Here is a 26,523-nt window from a genome sequence, read left to right as displayed (position 1 = left end):
CGGTGGAGATAAACTTTGAGAGGATGGCTGACAGAGAGTCATGTTTGCTGCAGAATATGATAGCTAATTCGCCTGCAGTGAGAACAGCAACATGGTAAATGAAAGTTCAGTGCTGGATGCATCGCAACACAACCCACACTCACAAATTTACACACAACTGCGGGTTGTGGTTTATAGAAGTCAAGGCTGAACTTTTCATGACTTTGTTACTTATCATGGATGACGCTGATTGCCTGTTCCTCAAAGAAATAAAAATGACTTTAATTGTATTTATTTGAGTGCTACGAAAGACAGCATGGAATATCTTACAAAAAAGTAATTTCAAGAGTAGGATGACTCTTCAAATTAAATTATTCTGGATGGTTTCACACTGCTGAGCCTTTGCTGAAAAGCCGCATCATCATCATCATCAGATTAGAAAACAAGGGACCGATATGACAGAGTTTCTGAAATCGTCAGCTGAATTAACGAATTAAAAGTGATTCAATCCTGGTGAGACCATGAGGAAAAATGGTCAACAACACACTCTGATGTCAAGATGATAGCAGGGGGCCACTTTGGCATCTGCTGAAAGCTGCGGATTGTCATTAAATAAATAATGTTTGGCTGGATTGCTTTACTCTTTGAAAAACACTGCTGTGAAATTGGTACGCTTCTCCAAGGGAATCATAAGCAGATAATACTTGCCACAAAACTGTGCTGGGGTTTCAAATGGCATTCCGTTCTATTTCCTTTGCTACTCATGTGCTAGTTTAGTTCAGCAAGATCCACATGACCCAGAATACACTTAACTGCAAAATTTACAATTTATTACAACTTACCTTTACTTACATGACATGACGTTAGGTTCATGAGGTGTTACATTTTATATGGTGCCCGGTATTTTCTCAGAGTTCATATGTGAGTCCTCCAACTACCATATTTAGTAATACATCAGCTAGCTGTGGCTATACATTAAACATGATGAGCATGATATACTGGATGTACATATGCCAAGTGAAGAACTAACTTTGTACAGTACAGTTCAGGTATTTGATCTATGCCAATGATTAAATTTTTAGACAGACTCAAATTTGCTGCATCACATTTTTCAAGCAGGATTACAACTAAAATTGAAATAATAAAATAAAATAAAAATAAAATAATGAAGCATTGCTCACTTCAGTCTACTGAGGTTTTTCTGTTATAGCCTTACGTGGTCTGGTATGACCCCTAAATCTAGCTTTATACCAACTAAAATATCTGCACATGGTAATTAGAGTATGGATAATGTATGGTAAGGTTAAGCAAACACAGATACTTAAACTTTACAGAGAGTTTGCCAAGCAAGACTTTGGCCCATTACAAGCGCCAAAGCTGGATTTATATTTATTTATTTGTTATATATTATTTATATTCCGTACTTACTGTTAGATCAGCTGACTAATACAACATTATTTTTCTGCTCTTGCAAGGACACAGATGAGAAAATGCATTGAAAATATTCAAATCCCAAACTGATTTGAACGACTGGCCTAATGCAATAAACAGCCCAAACCCAACTCTATACTTTCTCACCTGTCCACTTCAGGTTTGTTAGCATTACATGTTCTGTTTGTAGCCCAGTGCTTACCAAACAAGGTCCTCTGAAGGCCACGTTTGGGAACCATTTTTGGAGCCAATAGATTCAGAATCTGCCTCTTAGGTTACTAAAGTGTGTAAAGTTTGTCACCAACTACAAACTAATTTAGTTGTCTGCACGCAGGTTGTCTAAACACTGAAGAAAGCTGTGAGACTAGAGCACTAAAGACTGACTTGTTCACCATAAACCACAACCTGTGTTAAAAGATGCTAAGGTGGTCAGTGTAGGCAAGAGAAAACACTGATTCTTAGTGTATTAGTCATCATGAATGACCTAATTCACATGCCACGTCATGTTGTCTATTGTTAATTTCAAATACAACATAATAATTAGAGTAGCTTTAATTGAAGCAGCCAAGTTTAAAGCAGTTTTGCTGCATTTTAATGCCACAAATTCTTTTATTGAAATCACAAATGATTGAAAACTGTATTGCTAACAAAAACTACAGACAAGCATAAATAAAGACATCCCAGCAACCTAAATTTAAAACCAATCTAAATAACCTGCAACTAAATTAATGAAATCTGTGATTCTGTAGTTTGAGAAACATCAACAAGATGATATGTGGCCTGAAGCAGGGTGGTGACATCCGTTGCTACGATACACATCTTTATTTTCCTTCTATCAAAGCTGGCCTTGCTTGCTTTCTTTCTGTAGATAGATTTCAGTCTCTCTGTTGGTCCTGTTCCAAATATTCCAGTGTAGCCTATTCACCCTCCTTGTTTACAGATATAAAATGACAAGATAAGTGTGGAGGATGGTTTAGAAGGAAGCAGATGCTGGCATTTCAGCTTTGTAAATGGCAGTTTATAAGAACCAACAGAGGGCAAGTGGGGAGGGGTAGCAGCCATTTCTGGAGCAGGATTGCAGCCTTTGGCTCTGAACTCATTACCACTCAAATCAAAAGATTCTGTGGAAAGAGCACGCCACTGTCTCTGAAATCTCTGTCCCACTCTCCTTATAGAACATAACTTTTCTTTCCGCCACGTCATTTGGCCCCCAACCACACCACCACCAACACCACCACCTTCCTCCCCTTTCTCTTCCATGTCTGAAGATGATAGGCAGCAAGACTTCACACAGGCACTGCAAACTGGGTCAATAACAAACTGAGACTAAGAAGAGTGAGAGGGGAAAGAGGGAAGCGAGCTGCTTATTGCTGCTCTACTTTTAAGACATGAATAATAAGATGTAACAAAAGGCTAATCTATCATATGTCATTTGTTTTAATTTTTGCTTCCTCTCTCTTGCGGTGTGTGGGTGGACACCTATTACAGCTAGACTGAAAATATGCTCTTTAGCTACTGCAGAGAACAGTCATGCCATGGGCCCTTCTGCTGTGGTTAAGCAGTGTCACTTTGCATTGTCAGTGTGCAGCAGCATTGCATTAAACATAATTAAGGTTCTTGGACGTTCTTCTTTGAAATAGTAGCACACTAAATGGTGTAACATTAGCCTCTGAACAACAGCCTAGAGCAGTTACAGGGTCAGTGTCCTCCTCAGTAGCATTAATGGGCACCATACTGTATATATAAGAACTCATATCTGTAGGTTTGGTTTTGAATGGGGAAACACTGTAGTTGATGGTGAATATAGAATAAACTGCTGTATTATTAGCGCTACAGTTCTATAATGATTACAAATTTGTTTGATATTAAAAAAAAAACTTTATTTGATTGACAGCCATAAGTATTTGTATCGCAGGTGATGCCACAAATTGTAATTTGATAAAAAAATTTATATAGTAACATATAAGCAATGGGTAAAATAGGAAAAAGTAAAAGTGTAATTAAAATAGTGACAAAGATAAATGTTGTGAATACATTTTTGAAATGGCTAACACTGCTGTATAAATGCTTGAAATTGTTAGCCGAAAGTAGTGAATTAAAGGTTGTTAAATCAAAATCTGATCAACAACCTCCACCAAGAAGTTAGAACCAAAAAGATTACCAAGTACTTGCGAAGCACTTCCTTTTTGTTATGTGGTGATGATGATGATGATATACTTGATATATTACATACTATGATATACTGTAATCGTAATACTAAGTCCACTTTTCCTAAAGTGAATCTAGCAATTTGGTCCTTTGGATCCCCCCAAAACTCTGTGTTCAAATATGTTTGAATGTGAAAATATGGTGAATCTAGGTTAAGATGCGGTTAATAGTATCAGGCAGATCAGACGCTGCTCATACTATTAGAATACAACTTGCTCCTGTGGATGATGCTCTGGATCAACCCATCGATGTTCTGTCTTGAAACCAGTATGCTGCAAATCTCCTGACACTTCTAGCAATCTTAAATTATTCCATTTCAAGATCTTTTAGAATTTACTCCACTACATTTCAAACACTGAGACCTTCTCTGTACAAAGCCAGATTCTCTTTACTGTGCTGTTTTTATTCAGTACTGACCATTGCGAGTCACTAAGTGCACTGAGAAAATTATTACAGTTGAATCCACTCTTGTTTTGTCCACCTGCACATCCCTATTGATGTGCTTTTCAGTAGGAAGAATTAATGTATTTTTGTGTTTGAAAATTAAAACAAAAATAGGTCAAACCCACATGAAAAATTGTCCTAAAACATGTAAAAGACACCCACACAGTTTAATGAAGGTCCCAAGCCGAATAGCTGCCTAACACGTATGTAATTTTAAATGCGCAAGTGAAGAGGTTGTGTAGGAGTCTAGCTGTGTTTACTGCTGTCTGCTTGGACTCTCAGTGCTCAGCTATCTGCAAAAAACATCACTTTGAGGTGCACGGAAGATTTCAACTTTCAGCCTGCTTCAGTACAGCTCAGTGACTCTGCTTTGAAAGCAGCAATAATAGTCACACCAGAGATTTGCATTATAGGAAGAAAGGGACAAAAAACTTACTGTTTTCATGGAAAAAAACTTGAACAAAAAGTTTGGCCAGAGATTAAGTGAAAATTGTTGCTCGTCTCCGTTTATCTAATAATAGTATCTAATATTTCCTCCTATGACCTTTGACTCCTATTTGCGTCTTGTTGTTTTTGCCACTTGGATGGCAGGTGTTCACCAGTGAATGCAGGGCCATGATGATGTCCCGTCCCATCTGCTAGAACTTCACTTTTCACATTTCCTCTGGAATGAAAGTTGCCCGATCTTGTTTATAAAATTTTAACTGTAAATGAATTTCAGGTCACTTCACCCACCTGGAGCTGTCTAAAGAAATAACTACAAACTCGCGGTGTAACATGTAGCACAAGGGATGTCACCTCAGTGTGTAGAGCTGTCACAATAAGGGAAGGATTTCTCAACACACTGCCCTTTTAACAAGTTTATTTATTTTTTTTATCATTACCAATTCATTTTGGCTTTATAATTTTTCCACTAACCCCTATAATTCCAGCAACATGACTCATGGTGTTTGCTTTTGGATTTCTCAAAATAAGTATTTTATTTTCCATCTGTTTTTTCTCTGTTTTCTATTGTTGTGAAAGTTCACTCTTCATGTTTGCCGCAAACATCTATTGTGCCATAAAGCAGTTTTCAATCAAATCTAAGATTCAACATACTTACAGCATACTTACAGCATACTTACAGCATATAATAAAAAACATTTCCCTACCATGATAAGAATTCTGTTTTACAGACAATTATTAATCCATAAACAGAAGGATCCGTCTCACAGTCCCGATTAAATAAAATCTGTAGCAAAGCTTTGCCATTAAACACTACTCGAGACCGCTGCTCGCAAGTCTGCTCACGTTGGGCTCAAGAGCAGATTGCCCTGCCTGCTCTAACGCAGCCCCACTATTGGCTCATGGCACATTGGATATGGCTGAGGCATCATCGGCTTCCTGAAAACATTAAGGTCTTTTCTACTGCTCAGACGGCCCGCTATAGACCCCTTTGTGCCAAGAAGAAAGAGAATGGCAAGGGGTTTAAAAGTGAGAGAAAGACGAGGAAAAGAGACACATCGACAGAGGAAGAAACTAACTGGTGCTCACATAATACTCCCTGATAGACATATAGTGTGAGCCAGAAAGCTTTTTGCGGGACTTTGGGGATTTATATGCAGCAGGCATCTTGGGCTCTATTCACACCCAGAAACAGAAAATCACATTTTTAACCTCATATGACCCAAAACTAATAGTTTTTTGTAACAGAGAATAGATCTAAGGTGCATTAGGCTAAAAATCAACTCCTGTACACACGCAGCCTCGGAATAAGATCTTGTTCTTGCTGTGACCTAAAATCTTATTTCATCGCTGCACAGCTTTGGCAACAACCTAATCTTTTTTACACTCAGATGTATTGGAGCTCTCAACAAAGACACAGCACTCCAGAACCGAGGGCTTGTGATTTAAGTGTTGAATCGTGACCAGTTTCAAAATAAATCTACAACACAACTCTCTGCGTCCAAGGACTGCTAATACATTCTTTGTTTAAATGTTGGTTAACATTAAGTTTTAAACTTTTGCATTTTAGTCAGTGGGCTTTTTTCATGCTGATGACTCTGAATTACCTGAAGAGTTGTCAGGTTGGCAGAGTAGAAGTGATGTACCTTACTTGCTATTACCCCATCCAGCCAAAATCTAGACGTGTTGGCTGAAAGCAGCTAGATATGCCTTCCACCTCATTCATCACCAGCGTGGTTGAAACATGTTTAACCAGAATTTACTCCAAGAATAAACAGAGTATAATAAATTTCCCTGTTTTTCTTTTGCTATCAGCCCATTACCTTCACACCAAGCTCAATATGAGACTCTCTGTGTTTTAATTTTCTGAACATGGATAATCAAAATGCTTATTATCTCGGTTACCAAGGCCATTTCTCACCCTAAACAAAGCACTCTGAAACATTGCTACACTTTAAAGTAAAATTAATTTCCTACTTCTATGCAATCATGCAGATCTAAAAACGTTTTATTCCTATTTCCTAATTAGCTGCTATAACTGATGCCCAAAAATAATTTTGTAATTCTAAATCACAGTAAATAGAGACATTATTGATAATTTGCATGAGTGAATTGGCAGCATAAGGCTGGTTGGGGATTTGGAAGAAGGGCTTTGCATACAAGACTGCTCTCTCTCTCTCTCTCTCTCTCTCTCTCTCTCTCTCTCTCTCACGCTCACACACACACATACACAAATACAGTAAAGTCAATGCAGGCTTTCACTGTTCAACTGAATGTGGTCCATGGTGAGTTAATGATACTAACAATGTGATTTTGACTCAGAAGTGGAACAACTACTGTTATAAAGAGCTTGTGAGTGTCTCAAAGTGAAGCCCCACTTTGACTCAATTTGATTTTATTTTTTACTGAAATTTTCACTTTAAAAAATGTCTACTAAATCTACAAAAGGTCATGAGTGGTTAAGTGGGAAAAAATATCAATGTCAATTCATTAGTTAATGACAATTATCGTCACTTGAAATTACTGTTTTTATGGAATATTATATATATATATATTATCAGCAAACATTACCCTGTGTTCCATTTGCATGTTGTGTTTGCTAATGGAAGTTTATCATCATTATTTAAAAAGCTTATTTATATTATAGAAAATGGGAGACGAGATGAAGATGAGATGATGATACCATTCTCATATCCGTAGGCTTGCTTCACATAAAGCTACCACCAGCTGCCAGCTAACCTGGCATAGCATTTTACATTTACATTTAGTTATTTGGCAGACACTTTTATCCAAAGGCAAGCAAAACATTTAAGTCAAGGAGAAAATATTAAAGCTACAGCACAAATGCTGGAAGCAGTGGTAAATTGCTAACATGACTTTTTTTTAAGGTAATAAAATTAACCAGTGAGCACCTCTAAAGCTAACCAATGGCAGCTGAACAGCAGAAAAACAGCACTTAGATATGACTTTCACTGTTTTACTGTACAGTTTGAAGCAAACTGAACTAACTAATGAAATTAAGACAGTCAGAATCAGTGCCAATGCTTTGTACATTATTTGGAAGAAAAACTAGACTAATCCTAACAGCCTAGCTAGAATCTAGTTCAACTTTAGAGATTCAAAAGATCAGTATGACTTTAAGCTTAACATTGCCATCCTATTCTAACATACTCACAATGATGACGTTAGTACGCTGACAGTTAGGCACAACGGTGGACACTAATGTGCTATCTCAGTCAAGCATTTTTTAATTGGTATGGCAATCTGACAGTTAATGTCAGTGGTGGGTAGTCTGAATGACCAGCTGCTAGCCTGCCATATTCTGTGACTACACATTTTGACTTAAACCTCATCAACCACTGATTTGTGGTTCACACAGCAAAATGCAAAAGACTAACTAAAAAGTATGGAAAACTTGTATTTAGTGAGTCACTGCAGTAATTGACAATTTGAAGTGGTGCATGTGGGCAAGCTGAATGGGATCCTACTGCGACCACTGTATTTTCAATGGCTGAAATCCCCAGACAATATTAGAAAGTAATAATGGCAGAAAATTTTCAACACTCACTCACCAATACATGCCATAAGAGGGTGGCATGAGAAAAACACTTAACCCCCAACAGCTTCAGTAGGACAGGATGTGGAGTTTGCACAGGTGAATATCTATAAAGCTGTGACTCAAACACACTTGCCTCCCCATGGCTGTTTCCCAAAATAAAAACTGGTCAACCTGCCTCTTTACAGCTGTAGCTGAAATGTTTCTTTTTCATTTTGTCATTGATGAACTACAATAATTTATTGCCTGTGGTGGAATGACGTATCCATTTAGTTAGATAAATATTCATTTACATTATTAAACATAAGCTGCATTCAAAATCATACTAAAAGTATTATTAGGGAAATGTACTTTAGTGGCAAATAAATCAGTCAAATAATCTGGCAAAGGCAATCAAGACTGTCCCCCTTATAAAATGACTAATATATTAATACAATATACATCAACATATAAATATGATAAGTATGATTAGACTCCATGTAGGCCTTTTCTAAAGGGTCACAAGATAAATCTGAGGGGTTTAGAGGGGGTTGTGCTTCACACACAACTTCACAAATTTATATTGTTTCGGAATTTGCAATTGTTTTTACATACACTCAAGTAACCAGGTTACAGTTGGCTTTCCTGAGTAAGCTGATTTCTTAAGTGTCATGTAAATGGGAAACCTGTTTACCAAAATCGGTATATGCGGTATATGTATATAGAGAAACCTGATTTCCCAAGGTAGATTTGTCCCAGAGAACTTGGATTACTCTGCCATGTAAACACGTAACTGGCTTTCTAATCTGCTTTTTACAAGAGCGCATGTGCATAACGTGCTCTAGTACTATTAACTGAGAAGTGCAGCTGAATTAAAGAAGAGATCATTACCTGGAGCAACGTGTTTTTAAATCATACCAGACCAAAATTAAAATAAAACTGAAACCAACACAAAATGCCCTGTAGATGTCTAAATAAGTCACGTGTTTTTCTTTTAATTACCACTTTGCACTGCAAAGAGAAGCACTGTGACTGTCTCTGTGTGTCTCTCACAGAGCTGTCTGTCACCTCCCCCGACACACTTATCAATATCAATAAAAAATAAAAAAAGAGAAAAGGGGGGGAGAGAAAAAAGCGGTCAGGCCATCTTTCTGACACATTTAAAATCTGTGGACCATGCATCCAAAATCACCCCAGGGCTGAGGAGGAGTAAACTTGTTCCCTGGTTACCAGAGAAACCTGGTTTCTTCCAGTAACCTGGTAACTTGAGTGCATGTAAATGCTCTGAATGTGACCTGTGGCTACTTTTACAATAAGCACCTCCAGTGGACCAGTTGGATAAAGGGCACCACAAGCTGTTGCAAAGATTATTCCAGACGATCAGGGGGACTGAACACCAACTTGCTTCTCCAGCCTTTAGGCCATCACCACACACTTTTTACCTTTGTACCTCACATACTTATTTAATTGAAACATTAAATTATAATTGAAGGAGTAATATTGGTTGAACTGCTAGCAAGTCTCTGTTAATCTTAGAAATATTTAAGTAAAGTACAAATAAAGTCAGTAAATGCACTTTGCACCATTGTTGTGAAACAAAGCAGTGTAAATTGTAAACAGCAATGTAATGTTAATATTCAAATGTAAAAGAGATTAAAAAGTAGATATACAGGAGATAATACGCACTTCCTCAGGTGCAGAAGAACAAAGAGACAAAACAGGCTTTTTGGTTGAGGCATTCAGTGACGTACTAACACCAGCACAGCGAGACCCAAAGGGCCTGGCTCTTTGATGCTGTCTCTAACGTTGAGTAAACAAAGATTTACTGAAAGAGCATAATTCACAGCCCACACATTATACACACATGTATACACATACATACAAAAAGACTTGGCAAGGGTCATGCTCTCTTTGGATGTGGCATAAAAAAATAAAGTCGTGCGGGCACCAGGCAAAAGGATTACTATGATTCTCCGTCTGTTCGTCTCCATTTCCTCCAAACATTTCTTTACCAGCTGGCGTCGATCCAAATGGCTCAGTAATGCCGCTGAGGTGTCCGTGGCTGTGCCGGAGGGAAAATATCTATTATCCCCCCCCTCCTTGTTTTTCTTGCCTGGCAGAGGAATAACCGCTCAACGATTCAGGGCTTTCACCTCTACTCTGATAAAGGTTATCTTGGCAATTTAGTGCTGGCGATATCGCATTATGGAGAGAGTTATGAGGCGGAAATCAAATTTTGCTCCCAGTGACTCTGAGGAGAGGGAGGATGAAAGGTGTAAGGGACTGCACAGTCATGATATGGTAGCAAGTATGTGTGTTTGTGCATGCAAGTGTGTGTAAAATTGTGCGTGCGTGGGTGTCTGTTTGCATGTATTCTATTCTATACAGTCTCCCAGGGACAATAAACCCGTGGAAAGTGCTTTTTACAAAATTGCTTCATCTCACTGCAGACTGATAATTTACTTGAATATTTGCTTGGTGGATAGTTTCAGACAAGCACCTTTTACACTGGCCATTCAGGGTTGTTTTACCATGCCGATATACTGCCTTGCTGTTCTGTAAAAACTGGCATCAGAGTCCATGCTGACCCTCCTTTAAGCCACATCAAGACATGGTGTCAGAGATAGGTTGAAGCATCTGTGCGAAAGACTCAAGACATCCACTCTGGGGTGCTGGCAGCTGTGTCAAATGAAGACTTCTAAGTAGGCAAAGGTGTCTTAAGAACGCTTGTCACCAGTACAGGCTGCAGATTGTGGCAACCAGAGAACTAGTTAGAGATTTTTTTTTCCTGAATTCTTTATTTTGGATCTATAAAGCAAAATTAATAATGTATTGGTTTTCAACTTGTTAGGAAATGTGATGCATCAGATGCAATTTTAATCAAAAAAATCCACTCCTTCTTATAATGGTAACTCTTTTTTACACATTTTTAGATTGAGTTTGATATACACTTTTTAAAGATATTTGTTCATGTCAAATACGCATCTCTGGCTTCAGAATGTCATGTTTTATAGTTTAATGTAGAATTAAAGTAAATCAGTGGTAGTTTACTGTACGTGCATTGGCACAATATAAACAGACGCTGCTCATTGCTAATTCTACTTACTTTATTGGCGCAATTTTCCAAAATGAAAACAAAACTAGGCTATATAATATTAAACATTGCACTTGAATGCTGACACCCAATCCGTTTGAAGAAGTTTCTATCCACTTGTTAAGTGATGACGTATCAGTGAGAAAACATTCATCCTCCTCTGATGAAAATACCACAATATTGTTACCTGTATTTTTTTTTACATTAATCAGAATCGACACTTATCAGTGTCGTTTTACCTGTTTCCTGTGAATGAACAATGAGAAAAATAAATAGCTAATTACCTAATTTAAAAGAAAAAAGTGAATTGTTCTGCCTCTTCATAATATTGCTGGCTAAACAGCATAATGCTAACATAAGCACTATACATCAACACAATGTTGATGGATTATCTTTATTTCTTTAATTGGCTCAAACTCAAATCCTCTTCCTGAATGCTTAGACGTTGCCCTTAATTATATCGCCAGGCAAACAGCTACACTAACTACTTGAGTTGAAACACTTTATAATCCTTTATTCACTCTCAATGATGCCCCACTGAAAAAGGACGTGAGCATGTAAAGGGCATGGATGTTTTAATAAGAGATCTCTTTAAAACATCTTTTCCCTGAGACAGCTGGACCCACAAGTTGCAAGTTATGTCACACTTAACACATTTTACGTTACTCTGTAGATTAGTAGCATAGTTATCTCAGTTTTATCTTATAGTGGGGGCATAGTGTATGTGTCAAAGTAGCATTTGTTCACTCAACCACTATTTGACACTTGGATCATTTATTTGCTGGTTCTGCAATAACGGAGGAGGAAAGCAAAGAATAGACTCCGTATTGGCACACTTTCCTGAAACTGCAGCATGAAAGCCCACACTGCCCAGATAGCATTCACAAAGTGAAGCTGATAACTCAGTGTGTGGAGTGACACCTCCTTCCCTTGTAAAAGAACAGGAAATTAGAGAAACACATTACTATCAGGGCAAACAAGAGAACCTACAAACCACACCATCACATCACACCTCCTGTATTTGTCAGATGCATTATCACGTTATTATATTCACAGTTTACCCTACTCCCTGGAGAGCAAAGAAAATATGCTGTTGCAGAGCTAATGGTGCCAAAAAGGTTGCCATGACAATGAGATTTTTTCCATTAGTGTCAGTATATTCAACTCTGCTTCTTCATGTACAATTATTTAAATATTGCAATTGTAACATTTTTTTTTGCTTAAGCATATAATTTGATCTGCTGCTAGACATTTCATGGAACTGTTTTCCAGTTTATAAAACAGAATTATACAGAAAGAGAGACACCTTTTTACACTTAAGGTAATCTCTAAAAGCTTAGTTTCCCACAGCAAATGGGTTATGTGATGGTGTTCCACATACTGTTGAAGATACAAATACATTTTTAGCAGAGCTGGGGAACATTTTTATGCCATGGTGCATTCAGACAGTCTGAATTGCTGTTAAGGACATCATATAACAGGGAGGTAGGGCAAAACTGGTTCCAATGTCTCATGGTTTCAAACACATTCAGGTCACATGAATGAATTCATTTTGTGTGTGTGTGTGTGTGTGTGTGTGTGTGTGTGTGTGTGTGTGTGTGTGTGTGTGTGTCAAAAAGATGATTCCTTCTGATGTCACCTCTTTGTACTGACTTCTAAGTGCTGCAACATACAGGAAACAAAGTGACACACAAGAAGACCAGTGTTAAAGCAGAACTTTAATGATTTGGTACATCCTATGATTAGGGGGAGTGTTTGCATGTGTGACAGTACTGTTGATTTATTCAGCTTTATTCAACTTAATACTAGCACTTTACTGTCTTTCTCATTTTTTTATATCTCTTTTTTATTGTATTTGTTCCTAAGAAAAATGCAGCACTGAAGAAATGCAATTTTGTTCCCTGGTATACTAAAAGTTGTATATGGAAAGAATGAAAGAATAAATTCTATTCTCACAAAATGCATCTCACTGTTGGGGATAATTATGCTCATGTTTGTCAATGATCATGATTCAGTTTAAAATTCTGCTAAATAGAAACATCTGACCAATGTTTAGGTAATTCTACCGATTTCATTCACAACTGGTCTGCCTCTGTAGTAGCCCAGTCATGACTAACAAACTGTCTTACATGTAAAAAATTGGTGGGGTGCTCTTTAAATATTGAGTATACAGTAGCACGTCTCTTTGGAAATTCATCATTCTTTTCAAATAGCTGTTTCATTTCTACCACTAATTAGAATAAAATAATCCACACTTCTTTAGTATCCTTAAACGCTATGATTCAGTTTATGTTAGAGACTATATAAAAAGCTTGAAAAGAAAATTAATAGAGAAGTGAGCATTACAACATGTATATATGAGCTCAAAGTAATTAACAGTGAAATGTGTCTGAAGCAAGCCCCAGGATCGGCACTGGGCAGATCGGCATTTATCATGTGACACACACTGGCCAATAAAACAATCATAAATCCTTGCAAAAGGAGCAGCTATAAAACAGTGAATACATTTTACTAGGCATCACAAAGCCTGCAAATTGACATTTTATTATCTGAATGTAATCCATTTAGTCTAATGTCATTTGGAAAGTCTAGGAGAGACACAGGATTATTTTATTTTATCCCATTCATACTTGCAGCATGCTAAGAAGTCGCTAGTGTGGAGATCATCAAAGTGACACAGAGAAGATAGTAAACATAATGCCAGACAGATATCAACATATTAATAATAATACATTTTATGGATTCCCCTGGGGACATTTTTGTCGGGCATACTGTAGATTGATTGTCGCTTCCATTGCCAGTGTGAACTTGTTAGCACATGTTAGCCACTTCATTTTAAGCTAAATGCTAAAAGCTTTGCAATTGCCAGTGGAGCAACAGACTCCTAGCCCCATTAAACTGTAGTTAAACTAAATGTGATGTCATGGCCTACTTCATATGGTGTATTACAGCCTCATACACTTCACACATCAACACACACACATTACAGATGCTTTTGAAAGTTGCAAACAACTTTGCTTCCTCTGAAAGTGAGTCCACTCCTTCGCCTTTAACCCTTGTCCATTGTGTCTTATAGTGATGGATGACTACACACTGTATGGCAACACAAAGACTTATTAAACATATCACAACAGTGACCCCATCTGGACAGCCAAAACCCTGAGATCTGATAACATGTCTTGGTTTGTCTGGCTTCCTGACTTTCTGCACCTCACATACCTCTAACTCTTTTCACTTTGCCAAGAGAATAAAAAAGCTTAAGTTAAACCCTATCCAGAGGTTTTTTCTCTGACGCTGCACCACACAATCACTGGATAGAGATGGATTGGATAGAGAATTTCAGTATCGGAGAGTACATCGCCACTGTCTGAGACTGATTTTATTCTTACGCTGGCACTTATTTGGGTCTTTTCTGCAGTACAGCTGGTCCTGTTCAATTTGCTCCCATTTGAGTTATTCATAGGAACAATGGCCTGAGTCCTGAGACATGTTGGATGAATGCAGTTTGTCTCTCTTCCATGTCTATGTACACCATCATCTGCGCTTTTCAAAACAAAAGTCCTGCCAACATACAATAAATCCTTAACTGTTAAGCTAAATACATAAACACTTGCTAATACTTCACCAACACACACACATATAGATGTTATATTCTGTTCATGGAAAGCTGATAACCTCATGCAGGCAATAAAAAAAAAAAACTATACTCCCTGACACAATGTTGGCGCACACAGACATCCACTGAATGCAGCTGCATCAGTTGAATGCCCTTGAGGTTTCCACACCCTCCCTACTTATACAAATCTTTGACATTTCTTAGAGCGAGGAGGCCTCTTTTCAAAGTGGAACATATTTTTATACGTTTGAGTTTTTTCTAGAGGATGATATTGAGACACCATAGATTTGAAGAATTTATTTATTTAGGGAGGGGCGGACAACTACTTTTGCTGACCTCTCGTCCACAGCGGCTTAATGAGCTCAATCCATATAACTGCCAAGACTAGAAGGAGTGAGTGCTGAGCAGTGCGGAGGTCAGAGTGACCAGACGGTCAATGGAAGAGCAATGAGGCCTGTACACCAATCAATATGCGTGTGCAGTCTGTTGTATTTTAGACCACAATGGCACTGTTGCAAATAGCAAGGAAAGATTTAAGGAAGTGTATGATTATTATTAGGAGTGTTATGTAATGTTTTGTTTTTCCTTAAGGCAGGGATAGATGAAAATTTTGCTATGCTGCAGCCACAGAGCTGCAGAGCTCTCATTCAAAGGTGGTCTCTCTTTAAACAAAGACAAGAAGCATTACTGGGTATTTGTAGCAGGGGAAATACAACAGTTTAAACAAATTAATTATAGTTAAAAATGTTGAAATTAAATTTCCCAATAGATTGATAAAGTTTAATGTTATATTTAAATGTCCTGAAATCTTTTCATGTCAGCAATAAATGCACCACAATGTGTTTTCAGCCAGTCAATAGCTAGATACTTACCACCAGGACAAAATCAGGACAGCCGGACACTCAGTATCCTTATCACGACTTGAAGCAGCAAAAGCATCTATTCTGATTCCCTTTTCTCCTCCCCAATTCTGCCCTGACTAAGCACGCCATGAGCATTCACTGAGACGCCACAGTGTCGCCTCTGTGTACTGCAGGTATTCTCTGTATTGTAATGGCACAGTCAACAAGAGTGTGAACGGTGAGCATTCAAAGTTGTGAAGCACACAGAGTGAAATACAAAGTAAAAAACAAGTAATAAGTTATTGTAGAAATAGACTCTTTCAGATTAAAGGATTTGTGATACAAGATATGTTTATTTGGGTGACATCCCAACATGTTATAAGGTAATTTCTTCAGGGTCTACTACAAACACTTTAACTGAGTCAGACATTGCTCATAGTATCTCTAAAATCAACCAGTCAGCTTTAATCTTAAGTCAAGTACTACTGGCAAATCAGTAGCTTAGAAATAGTGATTAATCCTGAATAATGACCATGTTGCTCTGCAATATTTATTTTGCCAAACACCTGCCTAAATGTAAATGTGCTAAAAAGAGTAGCTTCTTCCATTATGGACTCTGCAGTCAAGCTCTCTTTTAGGAGGTCAAAAGCCTTAACAGTGGAGTAATGTCTGCTCATAACCCTTTGTTGCTGGTTTCTAACGTTCAGTAGCTGTGGTAGTGTAGTTGTGGGAGTTAAATATAAAATGGTTGGTGTTTTTTTCCTTGTTTTATTTAAATTTACAATAAATACAAACACTAAAATTGAAAAAACGTTTGTGTAAAAGCAATATTTTGTGACCTCAAATATTTATTTTGGCATGAGTCCGGAGCTCTAGTTTGGCAGCAACTCCACTATATAGGCTTCAGTTGCTCTACAAATTATGACTTATTGCTAAGTCCCAAATTTCTATGTCAGTTTTTTTACTGCGTTGCTTTTCTTTCTTTACATTTAGTTCTGTATTTATTTGTCTCTGCAGCAATTGTATAGTGATAGCCTAGTACCTAAAAGACACCTATACATTACATTAGCATTGTAACTTGCATATGGCTTGTGCAGAAAGGCAAAGTGTATAGTGTGTAGTGTGTAGCAAACTGTCACTAACCAAAAACATGAAAGATTAAGTGTAACGTAAGGATTCATAAAGATACATACAGCAAAGTGAATGACTTTGTTTGTATTCAACACACTCCTGAAAAAATAAATGTGGTACAGTGCTAAGCCTGGCAGCTCTGTCCTTTTACAAAGCTATTTCAAACAGTTTGCAGTGTCTGCTTGACTATCCAGACACAGTTCATCTCCCACAGCAGCAGGGGTTTTAGGTTTCATTTCAATTTTCTCCTTTTTTCATGTGCGGGGCATTCAGACAGGCTCAGCGGGAGTGAAATTCACCGTTCAGGTATTCTAAGGAAAGAAAAGCAAGGCCATTGCTTGTGGCACAGGACAAAAACTTTTGGAATTGCTGTAACTCGGCCATCATTAAATACTCAATTTTCAGACCTTGCTGGCCTCACAGTTAATGGACATTTATCATGCTTGATTCACCAGCCAGAGAGATGACTGGGTGAATATACATGACTGATGTTAAAGCCTCAAACACCACACTGGAACGCAAGCTGAATTCAATTTAGTGGTCTTTTATTGTCAAGGTGGACCAACAGTTTTTCAGTTTTTCACTAAATTATTAATGTAGATGTACCAGACTGTGCTACAAATACACTAATCCCAACTTGTGCTAAAGTATGGTAACCATACTTTCCAGCAGATAGAAATGCTAATGTTGTGCCTTAATACATTTCTAAATTTAGTAGGGCCAGAACTATGTCCAATAAAGAGCCTTAGTGTTTGACATCCACTATTGATTTCACATGTCGTGTAATACATGTACAGTTCTGATTGAAGTCCTGTGGTATGCCCAAGCAGGAATGGAAATGAGCAATGTCTGTCCACTTAAGTGCATATTTTTCAGCAAAAAAACTAACTTGCTGTTAGCATAATCAGCAAGGTGTTAGCGGGAGTGTGAAATAAGAGGAAAATTGTTCATCAGACTAAATCTTCACCCTACACTTATACTTACACATGGCTGCATAGCTCATCAGCAGAAGTGTGTCGACTGAGGATACTTCCGAAATTTGTTTCCATTGCATCATAGCCCCACAGATGTGAAAACTCAATAAATGTAACTTGTTTACACAGAAATCCACAGAGTGTGGGAAGGAAATTGCTGAGACAAGAACCAAAAGAGAACATCATGTATTCTCTAAGATACTGTTCATTCTTGTCCTTGTTCGGGAGTATCACTGGGACTTCTAATGCTAAAACTGTATGAATTTGATATTAAGATGTTCGATTCAATTTTATGTAAATGGAACCAAATCACAACAAAATCATCCAAAGGATCTTAACATATTAAGGTTAATAATTATAAATATTATAAATACATGTTCAGACAATATCATTTTATACCTGCTATAATAGTGCCCCTATAGGCCATATAGGTCCTTAACAGGAGTAGCAACTCAACTAATGGAAAAAGAAAAAAATACATTGTACAGACTAATGTTATTTCTAGATTGCTTAAAAACTAAACTACAAAAATTACAAAGCTATGCTAAAATTTCTTCTCAAGAACAGATACAGCTAACTTTGTTCTGATGGTAAGCAGATATCTGTCAATAACCTGTCTCTAACTGCTCAGTCTGTTGCTGAGCATGTAATGTGTATATGGTGGTATATATATATATATATATATATATATATATATATATATACCACCAATCAGCTGCACACAATTGATGGTACAGTTGTACTTGACAATCACCTGACAACAAGGATCTGATTGGAGTTCTGCCTATGCTGGTATTGGCCTTCTAAAATTGTCAAACAGCATAACTACCCTGCACACAGCTCTGAATAAGAATGCCATGTCATGCTTTCGACGTATATTAATATTGCTCAGAGCAATTGCAAACTGTGTACAGTCTCCGAGTGTGATGCTGCCCTTTGTAGAGTGATGTTGTACTACATAAGGTGATGGCACACAGCTAGAATAATGACCTCTAATTTTCAAACCCACTGCATCAGTGATTCTACTGGGCATCCATATCTGCATGTACCTAGTTAAACAAGGTTGAGCTTTGAACTGTGAATCCTCTGGAGATCACACCAAAACAGGAAACACATGCTTGAATTTGTCCATCATACAAGCTTAAAGATGAGTGAATAGACAGCAAGTAGGAGTAAGTACTTATAGTCTGCAAGTGCTGTGTGGCCAAACGGGTCAGCATCTAGGAGATAGAGTAACTGCAAGGCTAGCTGGTGAAATGCTGTATCTCGAAAGCTATCTGGTCATTAGCTAGCTGGCATAACTGTCTATTTGCTTTGCTCTGTCGCTAATGGGGCACACACTCTATTCAAAACAAGCATTTGCATTAGATTTTTATATGATGTACTATGAGGGTGTGAACCACAACAAGCGTTGCTAGATCCCACTAAATTTCAGAAACTCCTGTCTCATAAAAGCAAATCATTGCTTTTTTGTGTAAAAAGGAGGGTTGTGGAATCAACACAGTTAATAAACCATAACAACTTCCTGTATTTTGGACTTTCTGCCTCTCTATCCTCTCAAAGGTCAACATTTCCAAGACATTTTTCTGTTGGACGACCACAAGTTACTAAAGTGAACCATTCAGAGAATAAACATATAATATGATACTTTGGGAATGAATGTTGCAATCAATCCACTCTGCACTCCTTCTCTCTGCTCTGCTCTGCTCTGCCCAGGCCTTCAGATTTTTAGTAGTGAAATTATAATAAGATGCTGCTAAACTAATCAAACAGAAATCATTTAAATTCTCTGACTGGTTAGAACAGTGAGCCTCACTCAAAAACTTAGAGAAGGGAATATCTCTGCTGTGTTGCCGGGCTGTTCAATGAATGTGGGTCTTTGACAGCACCTCTCCACAGTAAGTTATTGAGCATATTTCTACTAAAAAATATCTGTGAAAAAAACTACATAATAGAGCTTTAGGAAATGATGCAACATAAGTATGGTGAAGGTGTCAGCGGGGTATCTAAAGGGCTTCAATCATGAAGCAGCCTAGGCAGGCAAAAAGTTACACACAGCTGAACTGTGCCTGCCGTGAGTTTGTGTGTGTGTGTGTATTTGTGTGTGAAAACTTTAAAATTAACATTAGATTGGTGAAATATCAACAGACAATTGAAAGACCCAATAATGTTTCTAACTGCTGTTTGTGTACTGTCAAAATTACCTGCTATTATTTCTGTGCATTCATTGGCTTAAGACAAAACAATTTTCATTGCCTGTCTCAGCTTTAAGCATTTTCATTTATTTTTATTTTATTTTAAGACTGAACAAGAGCAAACACCTTTCTAGGGTAAATTGAAATGTAGGCAAGAAGAGCTAAGGAATATAAATTGTTTAAAGAAAAAGGGAAGTCCTGAAAGCTTCTTGACCTGGATCCAAGTTAATTTGCCAAGTCATAGTCGGAGTTGATTAAAGTGACCTCTCCCAGTGGCGTTTTACTCACAACTTCATAATTATTCACTCTCGAATTGATCTGACACTCTATTAGTAAATTGGAGTAAAGAAAAAATAGATGTTTAAGCTCACATTGTTTCCATGGCTCCTTTCACTTGTCACAGAGCAACTGAACCCAGACTGAAAGGTCTTTATATAGGTTGTGTTTGGACAAAGGTTTCTGTTTCCTGCCTGACTTCAACATGATGTGTGACTTCACTGCCAGTCAATTCACACATCATGTCACTCCTAGAGGGTTTGTTGATGGGTTTGTCGTTTGGTTTTGAAGGATGTGTTGAGTCCAGCCTCCAACGATCGTAATCTGCAGTGTGAGAAGTCAACCACATGGAGGTGCTGCTCCACAAATATTCACAACAGACAAGCTGACCATAGCATTGCCTTCCTAATTAGTGGCCTCTATAGATGCTTTTACCTCACTATAGATGCTTACATTTTTCCTGCAGCCTGTCATAGCACATCAGATGATGCAGTATGATTAACACACAGCCCAGAGAGACGAGGGCAAGTCAGTGTGTATTACGGAAATTACTTCTTGGGACCTTTGCAGCCTTTATTGTCAACCCTTACCTGACACTGTGATCCTAATTCTTCCACTTGTGTTGATCTTAGACAATATTTAACTTTTAATGATCCAATTTGCCATCAATATTTAGTTTTTCTTATGTAATATTAGATTAAAGCAAAGAACATATACTATATATTATGTTATTTTAATAAATATATGGTTATAATAGTGGAATGTTAGTGGCCTAACAGTATCTTCTATTATTTTAGTATTTCCACTTTACTCTATTGTGTACTCCACTATTTTTCTGAAGGAAATAATTACTTAAATTCATGTACACGGATACACAGTGGCAGTAGTAGAAGTAGTAGAAGCAGTGGTAGTAATAGAAGTATTCCTTTCTAAAACCCTCTACCAAAGTAAAAGCAGCAAAAGAGTAGAACTACTCTTATACAAATTAAAAGACTAGGTGAAGTAAAGGTTTCTCTGGAATACAGTAGCTAATATAACATGAAAAGTAAAGTACAAAAAGTAAATGATTAGGATACTTTTCTACCTTTTTACTGGACACTGCCTGCTTAAGTCTGACTTTTTATTTGCAGCCTAATCAGGAGCTCCAACAGATTAATTTCGGGGGAGTGGTATGTAAAGAGCAGCTGTAAAAAATGGGTCAGCACTGATAAGAGGTGGAGGTCTTCAGGTTGACCAGCGGTGTCTGTCTGCAGCAGTAGAATTGATCAGACTGGGTGTGAATGGCTGCTCTCTAGCAGCCAATGGCAGAACACCGGATGCGAGATATCCGCTGCAACAACAAGCTCTCTGTTCCCCCTTCAGCTTGACGCCATTTACAGCCCAAATCCCGACCTCCTCTCCGGAAAGAGAGAAAACACACACACACACACACTCTCACAGACACACACATACACACGCATGCACGCACACGAGTAGAAGTACTTGCAGCCCCTCACAGCACTGTGTATAATACGCACCGAATTAAAACTACTTCTGAGCAGAGGTTTTGTCGTTTGCTCCTCTCCTTTTTTCTCCTTTGTGAAAGGGGCCATTTTGCATAATGAGAAGCGGAGTCGGGCGAAGTTTACTCTGATTGATTGAACTTTTCGCCTGTTTTAATGCCTCGTGTTCTTGCGCAAAAACACGGGATTGACGGTTCAAGAAAAGACGCTCTGCTGGGAAACTTTGTCCATGGATTTTACCGACGGCTTCCCCGACTGAACTCTTCGTGTAGGGAATAAACTCTCACTCAAAGTGGATTTATTTCACCTTAACGGGAGCTAAAGTGTCGAAAGCACGGTAAGTGTTGCCTTGTGCGACTCACAAACTCTAACCTAAGTCGTTTTTTGTAAACGATGTGTATTTCTTGACCACAATTGTGTCATAAACATGCTCAAAACGTCATTTAACGTAGTTTTGTGCTAGTATTAGAAGCCTCGCCTTCTCTTTCTTTAGCTTACTTTTAGGCCATAACGTTACATTTTACCTTATGTTTTTATTAAAACGCATTAACAGTCATTTTGCGTCAAACTGAACGCGTCCTTTCCTTGTAATGAAGACAGGTGTTTAAAATGACTACACGTACCTGAGCTGTATCTAATGACTAAGTTCGTCTGTCTCACTGCTGCTTTCTTCATCTTTGGGGAGTGGTCGTGTCCAATATGCTCATCTGTGCATGTTTCTATGTACTTTAATCATATTACATCTCCCCTTTACATTTGCAGTATTAATATGCCACACGCTGGTCAACATGAACTCATCAGCTGTGTGTCAGCCTGTCACCCATTAATATATTAATCTAATATTTGGTCTTAAAATGTTATTTGTCACCATCTAAACAGCCTACAGGTGTTTTGGTGATAGTTTCAAGAGCAGATGGCACCAGTTTGGCTCACTTTACCCTTCACCCACCCACTGTGGTCAACATGGCTTTCACACAGGCCCTGTAAGGAAATGAGGCTGCACACCCACCTCCCCCCCCAATAGCTTAACATTTGAGTGTGTGTGCAAACCCTTCATTTGGAACTAAAATCCTAAAAAGCCCTCATACATGCTCACAGAGAGCAATGCTTCACTCCCGCCACCACCCTTGAATGCATCACTCAAACTTTACATGGGTTCTTTCATGCTCCAAACTTCTTCTTTCTAATCTTGTCACTCATTCACTCACCTTCTCTCAACAGTGTCACAATACAAAATGTGTTAGAATGGGCAAGATTACTGCAGGCCATTTGTCATGCAACAAACAAAAGCTCTTCCTCTATTGTCATTGAAAGAGGGGGACCTCATTTCACCCCCCCCCCAACCCTCCACACCCCACAAAAGATGGCATTTGAAAGCTAATTAGCGCAAGGAAGGAGAATCAAAGCCACTACTGCCAGTTTCTTTACATTGATGTGATATGTTGCTGAAAACAACTACGACTTGAATATGTTTGATTAATGTAGAGTGACAGCTTAATATGCTGTGAGATAACAACTGATCTTGGGCAGAGAGTCTCTGAAGACTTGTTGTCAGTGGTTCGTAATATGAAAAAGGCCTTCTAGTGTTTTTACATACATTTGATTCCCCTCTTTTTACTTTTGCGCCTTCATGTGCTCTAAACTTTCCATGTATGCCTTATCTGTTTAACCCATATCAGTTTACAGTAAAGTATCCTACTTAGCTCAACCCTCAATAAATGCACAGAACAAACCTGAACTTTGAACTTCAGCATACATGGCCTCTGAGAATGGAAATATTGATTCAAGATATTTAGTATGGAAAGTTGTGAATTAAATACAATTTCTATTGTAGACCAATAATTCAGTACTGCATTCACGCGTCTAGTAGTGCCGTAATGATTAATTTGATTATGGATCAATCTGCTGATTGTACTTGATCATATTGTTTAGCACATCACAAAAATATAATAATTATGAAAGGCAGAGAGAGCAAGATGCAACAGAAGTCAAAAAGCACTTTAGTACATGGTCTGCATCTTAAGCTGCAGATTAATTTGTTTGTTGACTCATTTTTCGTTAGCTCTGCAGTACAAGTAGGTTTGCTTATTATTTCTTCTTTGTTATGTTAGTTGTCATTGTGTAATACAGTGAATGTGGGGAAACCGGATGTTTGCACAGACAAATGTCAGGAAAGCATCTGAATGCAGTAAAGATATCGGTTTTTACACAATCAAGCCTGAATCTGGAATTTGCTGCAGCTTTGAGCAATCAAACTTTAGTTGTCATGTGTAATTTTAATAATAAAAATTGTACTGTTGGTATCACTCACTGTTGAGTAAAACTAAGTCTCCAAAAACTGTTCTTAACCACCCCCCACTACAGCTCACACATATCCAATTCACCAACACCGATGTGTTTGTATGACTTTATTTCCATAGTGGTGCTTGTACAGATATTGGTTATGATTTGCATGTGACTATTTGCATGGCTTGTAACAGATGGATATAAACTGTGTTTCTGTCACAGGACTTCAGATGTGTCCCATGCTAGCCAGAGTGGCCCTTCAGTCCCAAGATGGATTCCATAAGTCAGAACGACAGCGACGGGGGAGGAGGACACCAGGGGGGTTCGCCGTCATCGACTGGCTCTGGGGGGACACTGCATGACGAAGGGAGAGCACAACTACCATCTCTGCAAACCCAAGATGGTCCTTCAGATCCTGGGTTGATCAATGGTTATCTGCCCCACGCTCTAACTTTGCTGTCTCTGGATCAGATTAGGATAACTGGGAGTAGTAATGAGTATACAGAGGGGCCCACTGTCACTGTCACCCAAAGGTCCCCGGCCTCCCCGCAAAGGCAACAGAACAGCGATTTGGTTACATCACCAGATTCAAGGACAAGTGGGCAGCAGGAGACTCGGGAAGAGAGACCTAATAATCTTCGCAACTTGTATTCAGCAACTCAGCATGGAAACACAAACATTTCCATCTCCTCCAGAGAGGCAATGCAGTGGTCATCCAGTGTAGAGGACTCCCAGAGTAGTGTCAGGACCAGTGTGGGAAGCTCTTCATCAGGCCACAGGCTCCTCAGCAGCCCTGCAGGTGGTAATCAGATCATTAGAACCCAGCCGATACGCGCAGAGGTTAATACAGAAGAGCTGAAACCTCTCAACAGGTCTGAGGCCAGGGCAGTTGTGGCCGTGCCAGGCAGCGGAGAGTATAAAAATCCTTGTAAACACTTCAACAAGTGTGAAAACTGTGGTCGGTGCCAGTGTTCAGAGTGCAGTCGCCCACGGGTGCTTCCCTCCTGCTGGATGTGCGGCCGGCGGTGTGTGTGCTCAGCACAGAGCGCTGTGGAGTACGGGACGTGCGTGTGCTGCATCAAGGGGCTTTTTTACCACTGCTCCAGCGACGACGAGGACACATGCGCAGACAAGCCCTTCTCATGCACGCAGTCCCACTGCTGTGTCCGCTGGACCACCGTGTCACTCCTCTCTCTGCTCTTCCCTTGTCTCCTTTGCTACCTCCCAGCTAAAGGATGTGTCGCTGTGTGCCAGAGCTGCTATGATCGAGTCACACGACCTGGCTGTCGGTGTAAGAACACAAACAAAATCCACTGTGGGAATATTGGCAAGACAACGTAGAAAAGATGGTTGTGTGTTGACATGCAGAAGGATGGAAAGACTCCAAGCTGACTAAACTGATGTTCTGGCCGTGTAGCTCTGTTGTTCAAAGGTTTGCTTAAGAAGCTAACGATGCTGTTGTGCTTGACTTTTAGTGTTCTCCATCATTCACGCATCTGGGCAGAGACGGCCATAATTTGGCATGAATTGTCAACTTTTAAAACTAGTTGTCACTCAGCCGGGTGGTAGGAGCTTCACTTAAGAGGTAAACCAAAATAAGCGCTTCACAGGTTAAAGCATGACGATATTTTCAAACTACTGTTTTGTCCTGAAAAAAATTTGTTCACAGAAGTGCCCAGATCTTGTTGCTATGAGAGTCCAAATGGAAAGCCTACTTTTAAACTTTTAATACAACTTATATGCTAAGAACAGACTCTTATTACTAACTGTATGTAAAGTAGTAAATGCAATGGGTATGTACATTAGAAAATAAGTTTGACAGATGTTTTATTTTTGTACATATAATACTTCAACTGTGAAAGGTTTTCTGCCACACCAGAGGCACCTTGATAAATCCACATTTATGAATCAGTAAACTTCATTCATACGATTTTTGTACATTCACTAGAATGTATATCAATCATTTTATGTAATTTACAAAGGAAAAATCTTATCCCTTCTTGTAAATTGTACAGTGACCATATATAAAAAATTTTATTTTCTAATTCCAACATTGCTTAGTGTAAAGTTAAAAAATATATATATTTATTTGAAGGTTTATTATTTTATAATGAAAAGTATTTATTTTGAGAAAGCATTGTTAATTGTGTCACACTTCTTGGGGCTATTTTGTAGTCACTGCAGATCTGAGGTGACCTGTAGGAGTGTCAAAGCTGGCTGAATAGTTCACTATGAATTAGAAAACAAATATATTAACGTTTGAAATTAAACAACCTTGAAGTTTGACTGATTGTTTTCCTGTTTTTTTTTTTCCTGCCTTGTCATTGTCTCTTTCAGTGTTCATTATGTCATATTCAGCCAATGAAAGAACCACTTGTCATTACCTAAACATGTAGAAGTGTTTCAGTTTATCTTCAGATCATTTAAAGCAAATTTTAGCACCATTCTTAACTTTTCCTAATTGAACATTTGCACGAAAAGTCAAGCAGAGCTATTATCAACCCCTCACTATCTTTTTTTGTCTCTAGAACACAATCACCTATTCTATGATGTTTTTTGAGATCAA

The 26,523-nt window shown here is 38.4% G+C and overlaps 1 protein-coding gene across 1 annotated transcript; it reads left to right on the top strand.

Annotated features, from left to right (window-relative positions):
* Positions 1–21,524: 21,524 nt before the first annotated feature.
* spry2 (sprouty RTK signaling antagonist 2) lies at positions 21,525–26,243 on the top strand. Its single transcript, XM_026364096.1, has 2 exons — positions 21,525–22,008; positions 24,180–26,243. The coding sequence occupies exon 2, from the start codon at positions 24,228–24,230 to the stop codon at positions 25,296–25,298; it is 1,071 nt and encodes a 356-aa protein (XP_026219881.1). The 5' UTR covers positions 21,525–22,008; positions 24,180–24,227; the 3' UTR covers positions 25,299–26,243.
* Positions 26,244–26,523: the final 280 nt, after the last annotated feature.

The sequence above is a fragment of the Anabas testudineus genome, chromosome 2 (genome assembly GCF_900324465.2).
Source record: "Anabas testudineus chromosome 2, fAnaTes1.2, whole genome shotgun sequence".
Classification (NCBI taxonomy): Eukaryota; Metazoa; Chordata; class Actinopteri; order Anabantiformes; family Anabantidae; genus Anabas; species Anabas testudineus.
Note: the sequence above shows the minus strand (reverse complement) of the source record. Positions and strands in the feature narration are given on the sequence as shown.